Source organism: Phymastichus coffea, unplaced genomic scaffold, assembly GCF_024137745.1.
Source record: "Phymastichus coffea isolate CEN01 unplaced genomic scaffold, Cenicafe_Pcof_1.1 PCOF00075, whole genome shotgun sequence".
In the NCBI taxonomy this organism is placed as follows: domain Eukaryota; kingdom Metazoa; phylum Arthropoda; class Insecta; order Hymenoptera; family Eulophidae; genus Phymastichus; species Phymastichus coffea.
In genome coordinates this window covers 1-16059 of record NW_026706886.1, presented here as the reverse complement: position 1 = coordinate 16059, position 16059 = coordinate 1, and the positions used below count along the sequence as shown (strand labels likewise).

Sequence of the window (16059 nt, the reverse complement as noted above, 5' to 3'; positions counted from 1 at the left end):
AAGTTAATAATTAAACTAATTACAATTATCGTGTCATTCAATAATTCATGAATAATCTAGATACCAAGTTCGATGGCTTTTGTCAGCTTTTTATTCTAATAATAGATTAAAAACAATGTTCGATGTACATTTTCAATAGCAATAAAAAAGTGACATAATTACATTCGAGCACGTGACATTGAAAGAGCCAGCATAATATATATCTATATCGAATATATACGTCAGGAGAAAAAAAAAACTGCAAACTATGCGAGTACCTGCCGCCTAGTTAGCGCTCGAATCAGTGTCTCTTTTGTTGCGCGTGTACGCGTACGTACACGCGACAATCTTCCAATTCATCTCCTTTCGGAGGTGTTGCTTTGCTGTCTCTCACGCGTATATCCCCACTAAGTGGCTATAAGCCACCGCAATATAGTTTTGACAATTCGACATGTTGTAAGCCAGTTGTACACCAGTGGCGAAGTGCTATAAAGTCCTGGACGACAGCCTCTATAAGTAATTAATCTGTGTCGTGTTTTCACAAAGTTTTCGATTTCTCATAGTTGCATCGTCATATCTGTCGCTTTTTATTTTTTCTGATTTTAGGGACGCACGATTGCGCAAATCCTGGGCAGGGAGGACACCAGCTGACTTAATTTTCTATCATGCGCTATCACTAATATTTCTGGAAAAACCCAAGCGAATGACGATAAACATTCGACAAATATTTTACTGTTTGTGAAGTTATTACTGAACAGTAAGGCACGCCACTGCAGTTTTATACAAGCCATTTGATATTTAACACCTGTGTGCATTTTTTTCTACTTATATCTGACAAGGAGACTGAGATTCAACTTGATCTTAGTTCAAAGTGTAAGAGTCATCGTAGATAAGCATTAAGATTGTTCTTACCTCGTTCATACACAATAGTCATGAGCTGATTATCAATCAAAGAGATTTTATTCAGTGTACCACCAAAAAATATGCTTTTGTCAATCAAGATGATAATGCACTACTATTTTCACTATTCCATTTTTGAATCCAATATACAATAGCACTGTTAGAAGCAACTTCCAGATTTTTCGTCTTATCTCTTAGAATTTTGGTTATGGGTAGAGAATAAAAACATTACATTCAGCAATCAGATGCAAATCATATAAGGTGAGTGAAATCCACCTGGATCTTTCATTATGTCCATAATAATAAATTTCTAGTAGGATGTGACCTCTATTTTATACAACCTTGTGTATATTCAGTCTGATATTTTCAAAATTTTATAAATAATATTATTACAAAGTATGAATCATTTTTGGAGATATGTTGTCTAACTTAAAATTAATATTATTTCAGATATATACAATACAATGTCTTCTGTAAACAGTGTTGAATCTTTGGGAACATTACAGTGGGATATGATTGAATTAGCTGGCCATCTTCGCCAAGAAAGATTATTTGTGAATTCAGAACAATTAAATTTGCAATCTTTGAATGAAAAAGTGAGTTATTGTAATTTTTAGTAATTAATATTGTATTGCACGATGTTTAAAAATAAGAGGTAAGGTTAGAATAGAATTGCTATCAGTACGTCTGCAATGGCATTTGATAAACACGAGATACATTGAAATTATAGAACATTATTATTCCTTAGTGAAACTGAACAAAACTAAATTATTCAATCACGATGATTTTCAAAACATTCAATAAATATATTTCTACAGGTACTTCACTTATCATCAGAATTATCACAACAAGCATGGATTACCGCTCAACAAAGAGTGAATTTAAACAGATTGATAGTGGCCAGGCCAGACTGTACTCCAGCTTCTTGCTGTCAAAGAGCAAATACTTTAGAAAATTCTAGATTTACTGATGCATTTAAGCAATTACGTTACCAATCTTGCATAGCATATGGAGAATTCCTGTCTACTCTTAGATCATTACCAAAACTTCTTGCTTCATGTTTAGTCGAAGGGGACAAAATTGTGCCAGAGATGATGCAAAATGTTGTACAGTCATTGGCAAGTGGATTGTATGGTAGTTGTTTGTTATCAGAGGATAAAATTTTAGTATTAAAACTATTAAGACATTTAATGTTTCTACAAGTTGTTCCGTCAGACAATCCTAGAAGATTATTAAGGCATGGTACCTGTGCTTTCTCAAGATTTTATTCTGTATTTCATGAAAGTCTTTTTTCTGCCAAGTTATTCTTAACTGCTGCTTTGAATGGTCCAATAATGCAATTACTTATGGAAGACGAAATGTTTCTTGATATTGATCCAGATAAAGCACCAATAAGATTCCCTCCCAGCGAAAGATTGAAAAAATTTGGTAAAGAAGGTACTGCAGAGTATCAAACGAAATTACAACGGTATAGGCAGTGGACAGTAAGTATTTTCATTCAAATATACTTATCAACATTCAATAAATAAAAAATATTTTCTATAAATCTTTAATAATTTCAGGTGAGTTCATTAGTGCGCATAACTCAAAGATTTATCATCAGCATCCGCGAGAATATGCACTGCTTTCCGACGTGCGTTTGCTGGTTGGTACGCCAAATGGCTGGATTGCTTAACAAAAACGGCAATGTCGATCCTAAAGAAATTCATGCTATGTGCACTGACCTTGTGTTCACTTACTTCATCTGTCCCGCAATTGTTAATCCAGAACCCTATGGGATCACTGACGCCCCTATCAGTTACGTTGCCCGATTTAATTTGATACAAGTTGGTCAGATTCTGCAGATGCTTTCGTTAATCAAATATCAAAGCCCGGATCCTAAGGTATCCTATCGATTTCATCAATTTTCTGTATTTAAAACGCCTGTAGAAGCCTGTAAAAATAATCAATCTTTTTATTCTATTGCAGACAATGGATCTTTATCGTAAATTCGAGAAAGACTCAGTATCATCCATGTTGGATGTAATATTAGACGGCGCGATGGACGATTTGGAGGAAGAACCAAGCATAATTGACGCAAACAAGTTGCAAGGTCTGTCGAGATCAGCAGCTCTGTTCACGGAAAGCGAGCTTAACAATTTGGTCACGTTCCTACAGTCTGTCAACAGTGTAGCTGCTGCTAACTTAACCTCCAGGGAAGAAGTTGGTAGCAGTAATGACGTTATGCCTCCAGTAGAGGTAGCCTTTGATTATAAGCAACTTGGCGAAATGCTACAGCAATTGCCTTCAAGTGTTTTTAACGCTAGCAAAACAACGAATAACGTTTCGCCTGAAACACCCAACAAGCGGAGTGGTTTACTTGGCAAAGGTACTTTGAAAAATGGAAAAAATACATGTTCACATTAACACAGATAAAGGGATGATCGTATATATTTCATTGATGTCTGTTGATTGCAGTTAATCGAGGACGAGGAATCAGGGTCCACGGAAACAATTCCGTATCTGATGCGGGTGATGACGTAAATGGAGCCTCAGGGCCGGAAGACGATATGTCTGATAAAACTCCGCTGGAAGTTCTGATAATACCTTTTGAGCATGGCACCGGGGAATCTGTTGGACTATTAAGCGAACAAAAAGTATAATTTACATTACGATGGTTTTTAACTATACTTAGTCTATTGACCATTTGACGTACCCCATTATCATTGCAGGTTTTATGCATGCACAATAACATCAGTAATCGATCAATGACAATAAATTTTACTGAAAGATTGAGCAATGATCATAACCGTAGCCGAGAGACTAACGGTGATAGAATAGAGACTCAAGAAAAACGAACTCGCTTTTCTTTATCTCATGATGAAGGTATGTTTTGCATTTGAAATCTACTTACACTTATAGCTCGTAAAATGAAATGACAATTAATTCCAAAACGAAGCATTTATATGCATAAATTAAATAAAGGAAATTTATTTTTAGTACTCTTTGAAGGATCAATCGGCAATACGTCAGATAATTTGGAAGCCGTGTCCGAAGCAGCATCAAATCACAGTGTAGCATCATCGTTAGAAATGGAAAATGAAGATCAAAATGATAATCTCTCAGACATGATCTCTGCAAATGTTTCTGGTCGAGGAACACCAAATATTTCAGGTCGAGATACTCCGTCGTCACAGATAACCGAAGGTGACGAAGGTAGAAATGGCGTGGACAATCGACAGCTTGATCTTACACCGCCAACGATCTCCAATAAACAACAACAGAGTCGATCCGAGATCGATGATAAATTTTGCAAGTTCGAAATCAAAAAGCTTATGGAGGGTGATGAAACGATATCTTTAGTTTCGGACACATGGTCAACGGACGTTTTGGCATCTGACAGTGAATTCGTGGAACAACAAGAACGTTTTTTAGTCTTACCACCCGTGGAACAGCCACCACCACTTATCTCAGAGCCTCCACAGACAAATCATGATGTTAGCGAAACGGCTTCGGAAGCTTGGAGTACTGACGTATTGGCAAGTGATTCTGAGAGAATGACTGAGGTTGATACAGATGACACTGCAAGTGTTGCAAGGTATTTATAGTTTTTTATTTGCGAGCTATTCCAAAAATTGACAATAGTATTAAAAATTATATTTGTTTTATAGATCTGACGACACGGCGAGATCAGAAATCGAAAGTCGCGGAGAACCAGAAGGTGGAGAGGATACACCACCACCAGTTAATCAAAGTAAATGCTATTCTTAATATGATTTACTATTACGAAATGATTCCAAAACCGTTTACTTTTGATTTTTTCAGTATCAGAAAACTCAACGCAATTTTTCCAGCCACGTGACGATGCCTTACCACGTTCAATAGTAACAGTACCGTCCTCGCCAACAACGCCACTTTCTCCATCGAATGTAATTGGTTGCGGTGGGGCCAAATCAGATTACACACGTAGCACAGTGGAGTATGTGGACAATAATGCCAACAGTATTAGCAATGCCTCGTTTGTGAAGTCGACAGTCGAAGACGGATTAGTCCATTTGATTAATAATCTGCAGATTGGGATGAAAACCGCTGGAAACAGACCAGATTCTGATGTAGCCAATGCTGATACAGATGGGTCAGCTTTGCTGTTAGCTAGTCATATGAATGCGCCAGCCTTGATGCTAGCTAATCTTATGAATGAACCAACTGTGACTAGTCAGAAGCTACCTAATGGCGATGTCAAAACAGTACGTTGATTAGATACTGTGAAAGCTTTCAAATGCAAATTCATACGGTTTTCGTAAACTTGAAATTTTTTTAATTTATTTATTGATCAGCCAAGCGAATAAAAACAACCTGTTTTAATTTGAATTACTGATAAATAATATAATTTATTTAAACAGGGACTTGGAGAATTAACGAGCAACGGTGATATAGTAGTACGTCTCAGTACCGCTTCTCTTACCTCGAGCAGCAGTTCAGGTTCAGAGCCTCGAATAGTCAAAACCACCAATCAATCTTCCGAGATAAACTCCCAATTGACAAATAACAGAACAAGCAATTGTAATAGCTCTAACGATGTAGCAGACAGTGCGATCAGTAGTCCGAAACCTTCGAGCTCCACGGGTGCTATACCCAAGAGCATCAGTTTCGATATGACTGCTGAACGCGGTGACAAAGAGATGCTTGATGATGATCAAAAGGGCAAACGTGGTTTTTTCGGTAAATTGAAATTATCGTTGAGAAACCGTAGAGGAAAATCTATTAGACATCCTGAGTACGAGAGAGGACTTTCGGATGCTGGCAACGATGTGAGTACTGGAGAAGGAAGGCACAGGCTGAGGAGAATTATGTCCGAGGATGTTACTTCTACTTGTAGTACAAATAGTGGTAAGTACTTATTCCAAATTTTCAAATATTTTATTTAAAAAAAATTGAATTGAAATTTTTTAAAGAATTCAAACTTTGTACTAAGCTAAGCCGATTAGCTATGTTGAAAGATAGTTTTTAAATAAATTAATTTCAAGGTATCTCACTGATATTGATAGATAAATTGGTTAATAAAAAATTGGACGAAAAGAGTTTAGCATGAAAAGAATTTTTAATGGAATATGCTAAAGAAAGACGTGCTTTGTAATGACAAAAATAAATATACTCAAAAACTTTATTGCAGATACTACGGATGATATATTAGCAAAGTACCGAAGGAAACCGAGTGCCAACAGCGATACAGCATCAGTCGAGAGTACACAATCGCGAACTAAAGAAGTGGAGGATGAGAGGCTTTTTATCGATCCCAACAATGTCGAGATGTCTTTTGCCTTCGCCGATGCCAAGAGGAAACTGCGAATGGTTTTAAGTACCGCGGATCTACAGCACGTTCCATGGACAAACGTCTCCGAGGTGAATTGCTCGAAACGATATTATTCATGAACATTTTATAAAGTGTAGAGTAGTTTCTTTACGAAGATGGAGAAGGATAATGCTTAAATGTTTAAATTAGATGATGTTTTCCGCGCAGCGAAATTCATGGATACAGAAGGAAAATGAATTAGTAGCTTTCTTACAACTTCAATTGGCTGAGGCAATAAATCTACAAGATCGAGCGTTGATCGCTCACCTACATGAGACTCTACGCTGCGTTAGATTATTCAACGAAGATGGTTGTAGAAAACTATTCAAGTCTCTTGGTGAAGATTATCAAAAACGTTCACCTTATATCGCCTACTTGATTAGGTGTCGACAGGGTTTGCTGTCTACTATCGCACATCTGGAAAGGTACGTATTATTTGTAATAAAGTTACTAGAAATCAGATTAACCGGAAAATAACTGGTTTGCAATTATGTTTTACAGACTAGGAGAACGAGTAAAGTGTGATCGCGAAGCTGTGAATAGTCATTTAGTGTTGGTGTGCGTTAGAGTGTTTTTAGAGAAGCGAGAAATGCATCTTCAGAGGTTCATCGAGGAATTCAAAAAATTGACTGTGGCAGACGAGAAACAAGATCTAGTGAACAACTTCTTGAACAGATTGCACACGGAAATGGAAAATGATCCGATCTGGCAAGGTATGCTATTGTTATGTTTAAACTATATTATACTTTGATAAAAACTTGAAGTAATTTTTTTTTCAATTATCGAAATGTAAATAAGAAAATCGATTCGAGTGAAAAAGAATTAAAGCTTATAAAAATAGAAATGTCAATTATCTTGAAAACACATTCTAATGACCGTAACAAAAGAAAATATCTTTGGGTTAATAGTAACAATTAAATCTATTAAATAGTTGCAAGTAACAACCAAATAGATCTGGCAAGAACAATAGTGGAACGAACGTTGATGGCGACAGTCTATCAAAATGCAATGTATCCAAACGGCGACGGTGATCTTCATAGAGACCACGTATTCTACGAGCACATTCGCAAGCTTGCTAAAATCGTCACTCCAAACCACAAAGATTTGCGCATCCCAAAGATCTATCATTACGAGTGTCCTTGGCCGTGGGCGCAAGCGGAATTGACAGTAATTTCCGCTTATAAGACGCCTCGCGATAAGTTGCAGTGTGTTTTCCGTTGTGCTACTACCATCATGAATTTATTATCGATGGCTTCCGAACGTGGAATTCCTGCTGCTGATGATCTTATTCCTGTGCTCGTTTATGTCATCATCAAGGTGAGAAATACTAGTGTATATATGCACTGCCTTTGCGGCTTTAGCTATATAAAATCAAACGGATTTGTCGATTTCACGAAAGATTCGTATTACAATGGCTTTACGATGAGCTTTAGAAACGCTTCATGGAGACCGATGACTGGAGAAATTGAATTTTATTTTTACAGACTAATCCACCGGCGCTTTTGTCCACTATACAATACGTCAACAGCTTCTACGGAAACAGACTCGAAGGCGAGGAGCAGTATTGGTGGACACAATTTTGCTCAGCGATCGAGTTCATCAAGACCATGGAATAATAATATTTTTCATATGCATAATTATGTTTATATACATAATTATAATTAACATTACCAATTATTACCATAGCTATTTTGTGAAAAAGGTCGAAGCACTTGTATTGATGCAAAGTATGATGATCATATTGGAAGGGAGTATTATATTATATTATATATATATATATATATATATGGATAAGCCCCTATTGTTCCCTCAGGCGCACCCATATTTGCCCCTTTTGCCATTTTTTGCTCCTCCTGTTGCCCCTTTTTTTTAATTATGTAATAAAAGTTTAATGCATTCATTACTGATAGTATAAGCGGGATCAAGTAGGTTGGATAGCACCACCAATCTGCTATACAGCAGTCACGTATCATCGACGCCGTTCAGGGATGGTCTTAACATACTGTACTGATGTTAAGACGTTATAATAAATCTAATACCATTCAATTTAGAGTGATAGTACTACTACTACAAAGGTATCCTAATTTCCCGATTAGTAATTTTTATACGATAATTGTTCGGAATTGATGGTTGTTTCAAAAATATATTGATATAATTGTATAATAATGGGAATATGTTTAGAAATTTTAATATTAGTTTATTGAGTATTATCGAAATATATTTTTCAAAAGTATTGAGATCAAAACAGTTCTCTTATACCAGTGCTACTAAAAGTGATAAATAGTAAATAGTAAACCGTGAATTACTAAAACACCAGATTTTGAATATATAGACATAGTGCAATGTTAATTTTTAAATTCATTTTTTACGACAACCGTTTTTTGAGATTCCAACGCCCTCATATGCAAATTTTTTACAAACAATTCGTTTGAATACTTCATTCTTATTAGTTAATTTTCATAAAAGATAAAAGCTCATATTTAGTAGTTTGTGCGGTGTCTTATTAATACTTTGAAACTTAAAATAATAAATAAAAGCATATTCAGATCCATTACTAACCAATATATAATATAATATAAAATTAGTGTTGGTCAGTTTTTGTAATGCTTATTTGTCAAACGGGGGGTTCGCGCGCTAAGCGCGCGGGGGGCAGAGCCCCCTATTATATGTGTGTGTATGTATACACACACACGTACATATATACATATACATATATATAATATGAAAAATTGTTTTTAATACGTTTTAAAAGATATATACAAAATTTTGTAATTTAAAAATTATTTACAGAGAAGAAGAAAAAATGTGTTGTTTTTATTTTATTTGTTTTCTTTGTTTAATGATTCTATAATAATATAATGTTCAAAGTAAATAAAGAATTATTAAAGTAAAAATTAAGTTAAGAAAATCAACCAAACATTCAACGATTCTATACGTATGCGGCGAAAGAAAATAAAAATATGAATATTGTAATTAAATAGTGATATGTAGAAAAGGCAACAGGGAAAGAATTTATGTAATTAAATTTAAAAATAATAGATAAGTTGCAGTTAATTTAATATCAATACTAATGTAATAAATAGCTTGTGCATAGTATTCCTCACGTTGGACAACTGAGAAGAAAAATGGAATTTCTATTCCACACGAAAAATAAATAAAAAAAAGGGTGATTATATTTTCTTGTATAGCCCTTTAATGATCTTACAATATTATAAAAGAAAAAAATTTTAAGCAATAATAAAATAAGAAACAATTTTCTAAAATAAAAGTGGTTTTGTTAAACATTCGATAGGAATCTGTCGGAAGCCCAAAACAATATCTGGCAAAAGCGAAACGTCAAATTTCAACAACGTATAATTAGACTCGATGCTTCGATGTATTTTCGTCCTAGGAAAACTTTTGACTGCTGAGTTTATAAATATTTTATACTGGCATTTACTCGAGGGAAACATACTTTCTCCGCAAATTCAAAGCGTATACACAACAATGAAAATTTCTCTCGCGTGATGAATATGAAAACACCAAGTTAAAAACGTCTCGAGAAAAAGGAGGGAAAAAGATCGCCGGTGTTGATTTTAGATGAGAGGTTTTAGCTGGGCAGCGAACGCATCAACGATGGCTCGAAACTGCATTAACGTTATTGCCTTCATGGACATTCATTTCGCCAGTGGCAAGCAGCGAGTGCTAGCTCGAACATCGATCGAATAGCATCAGCGCCACGGCCTATATATATACTTGCGCTCTCCGAGCGAGAGAAACGAATGCCGCAGGCAATTTTTCGCTGATAATGAGATTTCTCGCACCCTCGAATTTTGAAAGGCGCCCGCTTGCACGTATAAGCACCGCGAGGAACTTTCTCCGCATGTGTCATCGCTAAACTCTTCTTCGCTACCGTTGATCTTCCATGGATGAGAACTAAAAATAAACATTACTCAATCGAGAAAAATACCGAGGTAGATAAAACTCAACAAACCGGCACCAATTGCAGAGATAATCACTCGAGGTTTCAGGCAAGATCAAATTCGTTCGAAGCGAAAAAACGCGAAAGCAGACAGCTGCTGGCATTAAGTGTATCGTGTGCTGCGAGTAAGTGCTCGTAAAATAATAAGAGAATTGGCCAATAAAATCCTCGTGTTTGCAGTGATTGACGTATTGTGTGTAACATAAATGTACTCCTGAAAAAAAATGTATAACACAAAAAGGGCTGGTAAGGCGCGGTTCGCTTTACAGATCCCTGTATCTTGAGTCATCTTCAAAAGTTGATTCGTTTGATTTTGTCTTTTGTTTTGAAATCGATAAGAGTGCCATGTGCTTTATTGAAAGATTCATCATTCGCCATACATAATTGTTGATAATCGCCGAAATATATTGAATGTTAGTATATAAAGGAGCATTCGCTAAGGAAAGAAACAACATATCTTGTGACCTAAAAATGACGATACATTTATTTTCCTTTTCTCATGTATTTTTTTTTTCCAATGAATCAATGCAATCTAGGTCACCAGAAATACAAGAACGTTCTCATGATCATTTTTTATTGTTTTTTTGTATCATCACCATCATTATCACCTCAGCATATCATCTCATCATAATCATCACTATCAACTTTTTTGTTTTTTAAATAATAATTTTAATAGTAATTAATAAGTTATGAGTAATAATAATAGTAATAATAACTAAAAATAATAATTATAGTAATAATAATAAAGGACTATGGAGGAATTCCTGTTCATTAAATTTAATTATATATAATATATATTACATATATATTATGACTGAATCACCGACACAATTGATGTAATTTTTTGTAATCTTTCGGTGTGTTATGTTACTCTGCTTGCTCGCATTCATTTAATTGTTCTTTGTTTTATAATATTTATTATTTTGTTTAAGTAAACGACGTGTTTACAGGCATCCCATCGCAGGACGCTCATAAATTGCACGCGCAAGTCTTTCATCGTTTAAATAATCCGCCTTGCATTCGTCAACTCTGGCATGCCTAGGAAGTACGCAAATCGATTTTTCTATCTTTTTTTCAAACTGTTATGTTTTTATTTTCATGCTCGTGGTTTGTTATTTTGAAATCTATCTTACTTTCGCTCTCTTTCGCTCGCTCACTCTCTCTCTCTCTCTCGTTCAATATTATCCCTTTTTCTCCCTCGCAGTCGCAACGACAGTCGCTCACACGTCCATCGTTCTTCTTTCTCCACTCTTACAATCCGGTTTCGTGATTTTACGAAAAGTGGTGTCGACGTTATTATTTCTTTTGAACTGTGTTGCTTTGATCCGTTACTTATTTTTCCCCTTAAACTTTGTTTAAATACACACGGTTTTAATAATAATAATAATAATCATAATAATAGTAATAATTATAATCTTAATCATTCTCTCATATCGAAGAAAAAACAACGACGCGAAGGAAGCGAACATACGCGATAATCGCGTACCCCTCACTGCTTAGTTTTATTTTCATTTATTTAGAATATTCGAGAAAAACCTTCAATACTTAGGAATGCCGAGGGTTCGATTCTAGATATCTTTGTTTTCCCGTTAACTTTATATACGAAATTACCGCTATCTAAGTTTCGATCGAAGAAGTGAAAGAAACGATTGTTTTTTTAATTATAACAGATACGTGAAGGCAACCGACAGACAAGATTTGCGAGCCGAGTGCTTTTTTACCTTTTGAATTTGCATTAAACTCGAACGAGCTCGATGGAACTATGTATTTGAGACATGGAAACATTTGTTGCTCACCATTAAGAAAAAAAAGACAAGTCGAGATCAAGAATAAATAAGGAGCTTAATCTTTTCGATGTTTTCATGTTTCTTATCGTATTTCTTGTTCATTTTTCTCATTTTAAATTTATATGCATGAAAAAATGCGACGCCTTCATATGCAGCGCAGAAGTTCACATATAAATTATTTGATAGCTCTATCAAACTCCTTCAGGCTTAGCACTGCTGCTCTTCACTTTAAAACTTTTTCTTGTAATAGTTCGTCGATACGATACTTTGTATTTTTTTTACATTTCTCAGCGTGATTTTACTTATATAAATTAAATTACCAGACACTACACACTTTACTTTAGGATATCGTTATGAAATATCGAGCGAATCCGTTTTTTGCGAAAAAAAATTTTATTTATTTTTTTAAATATCCACTTTGTTTTAAAGTTTATTACTCAAGAGATCTTATGTAACCAGCATTACAACATTGCATGTGATATCAGACAAATAAATCGAATGACAAGAGCATTTTACAAAAACGCAAAAATGTCTTCTAATTACTCTAATTGACTGAAATCAATGAGCGTGTGACACAGTAATCGAAAAATTCTTTTTTAGCGTGCATAAAACATCAATCGAAATTTGTTCAACGTTTAAGTTTTTTATTATTTAATATAATTACTTTTGTTTTTGTCGTAATTACAATTTCTTTTTTATCTCTTAAGAGTTCTCTTTTTTTTTACTAGCGTGAGGTGAGAAAAAGAGTAAAAGAGATTTCGAAAAGCTCGTATGTATAGCAATAATAACAGTAATGGGAGGACTTAATCCTAATTTATTTCAATATGCATTATATTTATTTAAAAAATTACACTGCCTTTGAACAAAATTTGATGAATTTGTCACAAATAAGATTTCATCCACCTCTTTGCTTTTTTCTTTACACAACCCGTGTGTTTTTCAAATTTTTTCTATTTTTTTCAATGCTTCGAATATCAATGCCATACTTTTATTTGTTTTTGTTCACTTGACTCTGTAATGAAAGTGACGTATAGTCAGCCTTCAACTGGGAAAGCGCATCAAACTTTATTCAAAGAAACGTGAAGAAAAAATTCTACTATACTATATTTTCTCTTTTTTGTATTTTTTTGTATTTTCATTTAAATAACGATTTCACTTGACACGCCGCTTCCTTTAAGCCTTTCCCCTTTTTGTGATTGTTTCGTCAGAAAAGGTTTGGGTGAATTTTGAAGAATGAGCGAAGTGGAAATCGAATGTGAGTTGGAGTTTTCGGAAAGGAAAGCGAAGAGATGCAGTTTTGTTATTTTTTTTTCATCGTAAAATTGTTGTTTTTTGTTGTTGTTGTTGTTGCGTGCCCTCGTGCGATACACATAGACATCGAATTGAATTTGTTGCTTGAAAAGTTTTCTATTTTCTTGTTTCCGTAAAATGGTTTGCAAATAAAAGCATTTACTAATCACGGCGCATTGTCGCATTAACAGGTGCGCGCGCGCTCGCGCGCACTTGCCAATGAAAAAAATGGCTGATTATATGTGTGTATATATATATATATTTAAACTGTTGCTTCAATATTATTTTGCTTTGTTTTGTTAAACGATTACTTATTTTTTTGTTTTGCTGGTAGACTCTGAATTAAATAATCATAATTGCCCTTATTACTTATCGTAAAAACGACGATTAATACATGTCGAACGGGACATTAACATCTCGTGTCTCAAGATTCCTTTGCATCCTGATACCAAAGACTTATTTCTTTATCTTTTTTATTCCTTTTGTTATTTCACTTTTTTGGTTGAGACGTTTTGCAATGGTATTTTTTGTATACTTTTTTTTGTTTGTTTTTAAAATCGCTTGATTTCCTTCATGTATATATTTTTTTGTTTATAAGTTTAAATCTTTAGTACGTCAACACCACTCTAAGTCGCGAGTTTTCCCAAGCACAACAGTTGATTCACTTTGATGTCATCATTGTGACGAATTCTGCAACAGAGAACATGAAAAGGCTTGGGTGAGTCATGTAACTCGACGATTATTGAAGTTAAGCTAGCCGCGCGCCGCTGACAGGAGAATTGCGCAAGAGTAATCATGCGTGGCGTACCTTCGTAATTAACCTGGCCATCGCCGTCGATATCCGCCTCCCGGATCATTTCGTCGACCTCCTCGTCGGTGAGCTTCTCGCCGAGATTTGTCATGACGTGTCTGAGCTCGGCCGCCGAGATGAAGCCATTGCCGTCCTTGTCGAACACCCCTGAAGGCCTCCCTGATCTCCTCCTCGCTGTCCGTATCCTTCATTTTGCGCGCCATCATGGTCAAGAACTCGGGGAAGTCGATTGTGCCGTTGCCTGCACGTACACGTGTAAGCAGAGCGCAGCGGCGCCATTAATGCAAAGTTATTCATCGGCTAATTTCGACGATCGATAGAAATCGGTCGCGGGCAGAATGAATAATGAACGAGCACCAACCGTCAGCGTCGACCTCGTTGATCATATCCTGGAGCTCGGCCTCTGTGGGGTTCTGTCCTAGGGATCTCATGACGGTGCCGAGCTCCTTGGTGGTGATGGTGCCGTCGCCGTCCTTGTCGAACAGCGAGAAGGCCTCCTTGAACTCGGCGATCTGCTCTTCCGTCAGCTGGTCAGCCTGCAAGCAAGGAGCAATGTCGCAAGAAGCGCCGCAGACGTGGAGGCCTCGCTAGGTCATTCGATCTCGTTTGGTTTGAGGTGCGCGCAACCACTTGGCCAATTGAATAAACTCGCCTGGCTGCTCTCGCAGGTATTTGCAAGCGCAAGCCTTTTCAACTCGTTCGAGCCCATTGCCGCGCTCGCCTGCGCTCATTTAATTACGCGCTCGCGCTCTCGCCGCCTCGCGCGAGAGCCTGCCCAGCGACGAGCAGCCGCGCCAGCGGGACGCGAAAAAGCGCATTTCTGCCTTTTGTGCGGCCGACGCCAGCGAGCGAGGGAAGAAAGACGCGACCTAGAAAATCTCTCCAGCCAGACAAGCGCCCCGATATCGATCGGTCCAGAGCAGCCACCGCCGCTCTCTCTCTCTCTCTCTCGTCTCTCTCTCTCTCTCTCTCTCTCTCTCGCTCCTCTCTCTCTCTCTCTCTCGCTCTCTCTCTCTCTCTCTCTCTCTCTCTCAGTTCGCCACTTTTCTCGCGCGCCAGCCGGGAGAGCAAAAAAATGAAAAAAACAACTGCCTCGCATCCGCCGAGCAGATAACGGGCTACAAGCTCGACGCTGGCGCGCATCAATATGCGTCGCTTTCTTTTGTTCTGGCTTCGTGCGTCAGCTGATCAGAAAAGAGACAGAATGAGTGAGTGCGCGTGAGAGAGAGAGAGAGAGAGAGAGAGAGGAGGAGAGAGAGAGAGAAGAGGAGAGAGAGAGAGAGAGAGAACAATCACGTCTGACATAATTCGCGGCGATAACGAGTCGCTCCTGCGAGCGGCGCCGTATCGTCCGAACCCGGCGGGTAATCGATGCGCGCTAATTCGCTCGGGAGAGGGTCGACAGGGCACAGGACGCGCGTGCTGCGTTGCCCTCGCCAGTATGGATTTAGGGTGGGGTTATCGCGTCAAACGCTGAAACCCGCGCGAATCGTCGCGATGCTCGCTAACCAAGTCGGGCCGACAGTTGTGTGTAGTCGGAAGGGGTGCCCGTCCAAATCAATTGCGGATGCTCGACAAACTATCCCACTCCCGAGTGGCTGGCAAATCGTCCGTCGAGCGTGCTCCACGCGCACCGTGCGTCGAGCTGAACGTCGCCCGTTTCTCGCGCACTTCGACTTTTTCCTCAGCGGACCAGGGATCGCGAGATAAAGCGTGTCGGTGTACAACGTGCGATCACCATCGACGCGGAGAGGTGCATCGAGTGAAGAAAGGCTCTCGAGCGGCAAGTAATGACGCTTATTCGACTAATGGAGGGTGAATGGAACTTTGTTGTCCGCGTCCGGGGCACGAGAGTATTATCCTCAACTTTTTCCAAGTACACTGATCGCACTCCCACAGCTAATGGAAACACGTATTGTTGTAACTTCAAAGTGACAATGATTTTCTCTCTGCTCCACGTGAGGGTTGTTACAATATCCGAGCGAATTTATCTCGGTTG

At 37.5% G+C, this 16059-nt stretch overlaps 2 protein-coding genes across 5 annotated transcripts; one reads left to right on the top strand and one right to left on the bottom strand.

Moving 5' to 3' along the window:
- Nucleotides 1-312: 312 nt before the first annotated feature.
- LOC131668230 (receptor-mediated endocytosis protein 6 homolog) lies at nt 313-9464 on the top strand. Of its 4 annotated transcripts, none has more exons than XM_058942204.1 (17): nt 313-495; nt 586-1140; nt 1330-1475; nt 1698-2363; nt 2442-2762; nt 2848-3247; nt 3337-3515; nt 3591-3744; nt 3859-4456; nt 4530-4612; nt 4684-5105; nt 5262-5748; nt 6032-6261; nt 6380-6636; nt 6713-6924; nt 7143-7528; nt 7696-9464. In XM_058942204.1, the coding sequence occupies exons 3-17, from the start codon at nt 1344-1346 to the stop codon at nt 7825-7827; spliced, it is 4659 nt and encodes a 1552-aa protein (XP_058798187.1). In that variant the 5' UTR covers nt 313-495; nt 586-1140; nt 1330-1343; the 3' UTR covers nt 7828-9464. The 4 variants fall into 4 exon arrangements, with proteins under 4 accessions (XP_058798187.1, XP_058798185.1, XP_058798186.1 ...); XM_058942202.1 differs by having other exon boundaries at nt 6362-6636; XM_058942203.1 differs by having other exon boundaries at nt 3844-4456.
- Nucleotides 9465-10500: 1036 nt separating this feature from the next.
- On the bottom strand, nt 10501-14633 carry LOC131668196 (calmodulin-like). The gene is given in 4 exon segments (XM_058942140.1): nt 10501-13939; nt 14058-14205; nt 14207-14301; nt 14422-14633. Coding segments are annotated over 4 exon segments (342 nt in total). The 5' UTR covers nt 14492-14633; the 3' UTR covers nt 10501-13910.
- Between the last annotated feature and the right edge of the window lie 1426 nt (nt 14634-16059).

Bases quoted from the DNA above. Each gene is read 5' to 3' on its own strand.
- LOC131668230 (XM_058942201.1), top strand. From the start codon at position 1,344: ATGTCTTCTGTAAACAGTGTTGAATCTTTGGGAACATTACAGTGGGAT. The intron at 2,763-2,847 runs GTATCCTATCGA...ATTCTATTGCAG, and splicing joins ATCAAAGCCCGGATCCTAAG to ACAATGGATCTTTATCGTAA. The intron at 6,637-6,712 runs GTACGTATTATT...TATGTTTTACAG, and splicing joins ACTATCGCACATCTGGAAAG to ACTAGGAGAACGAGTAAAGT.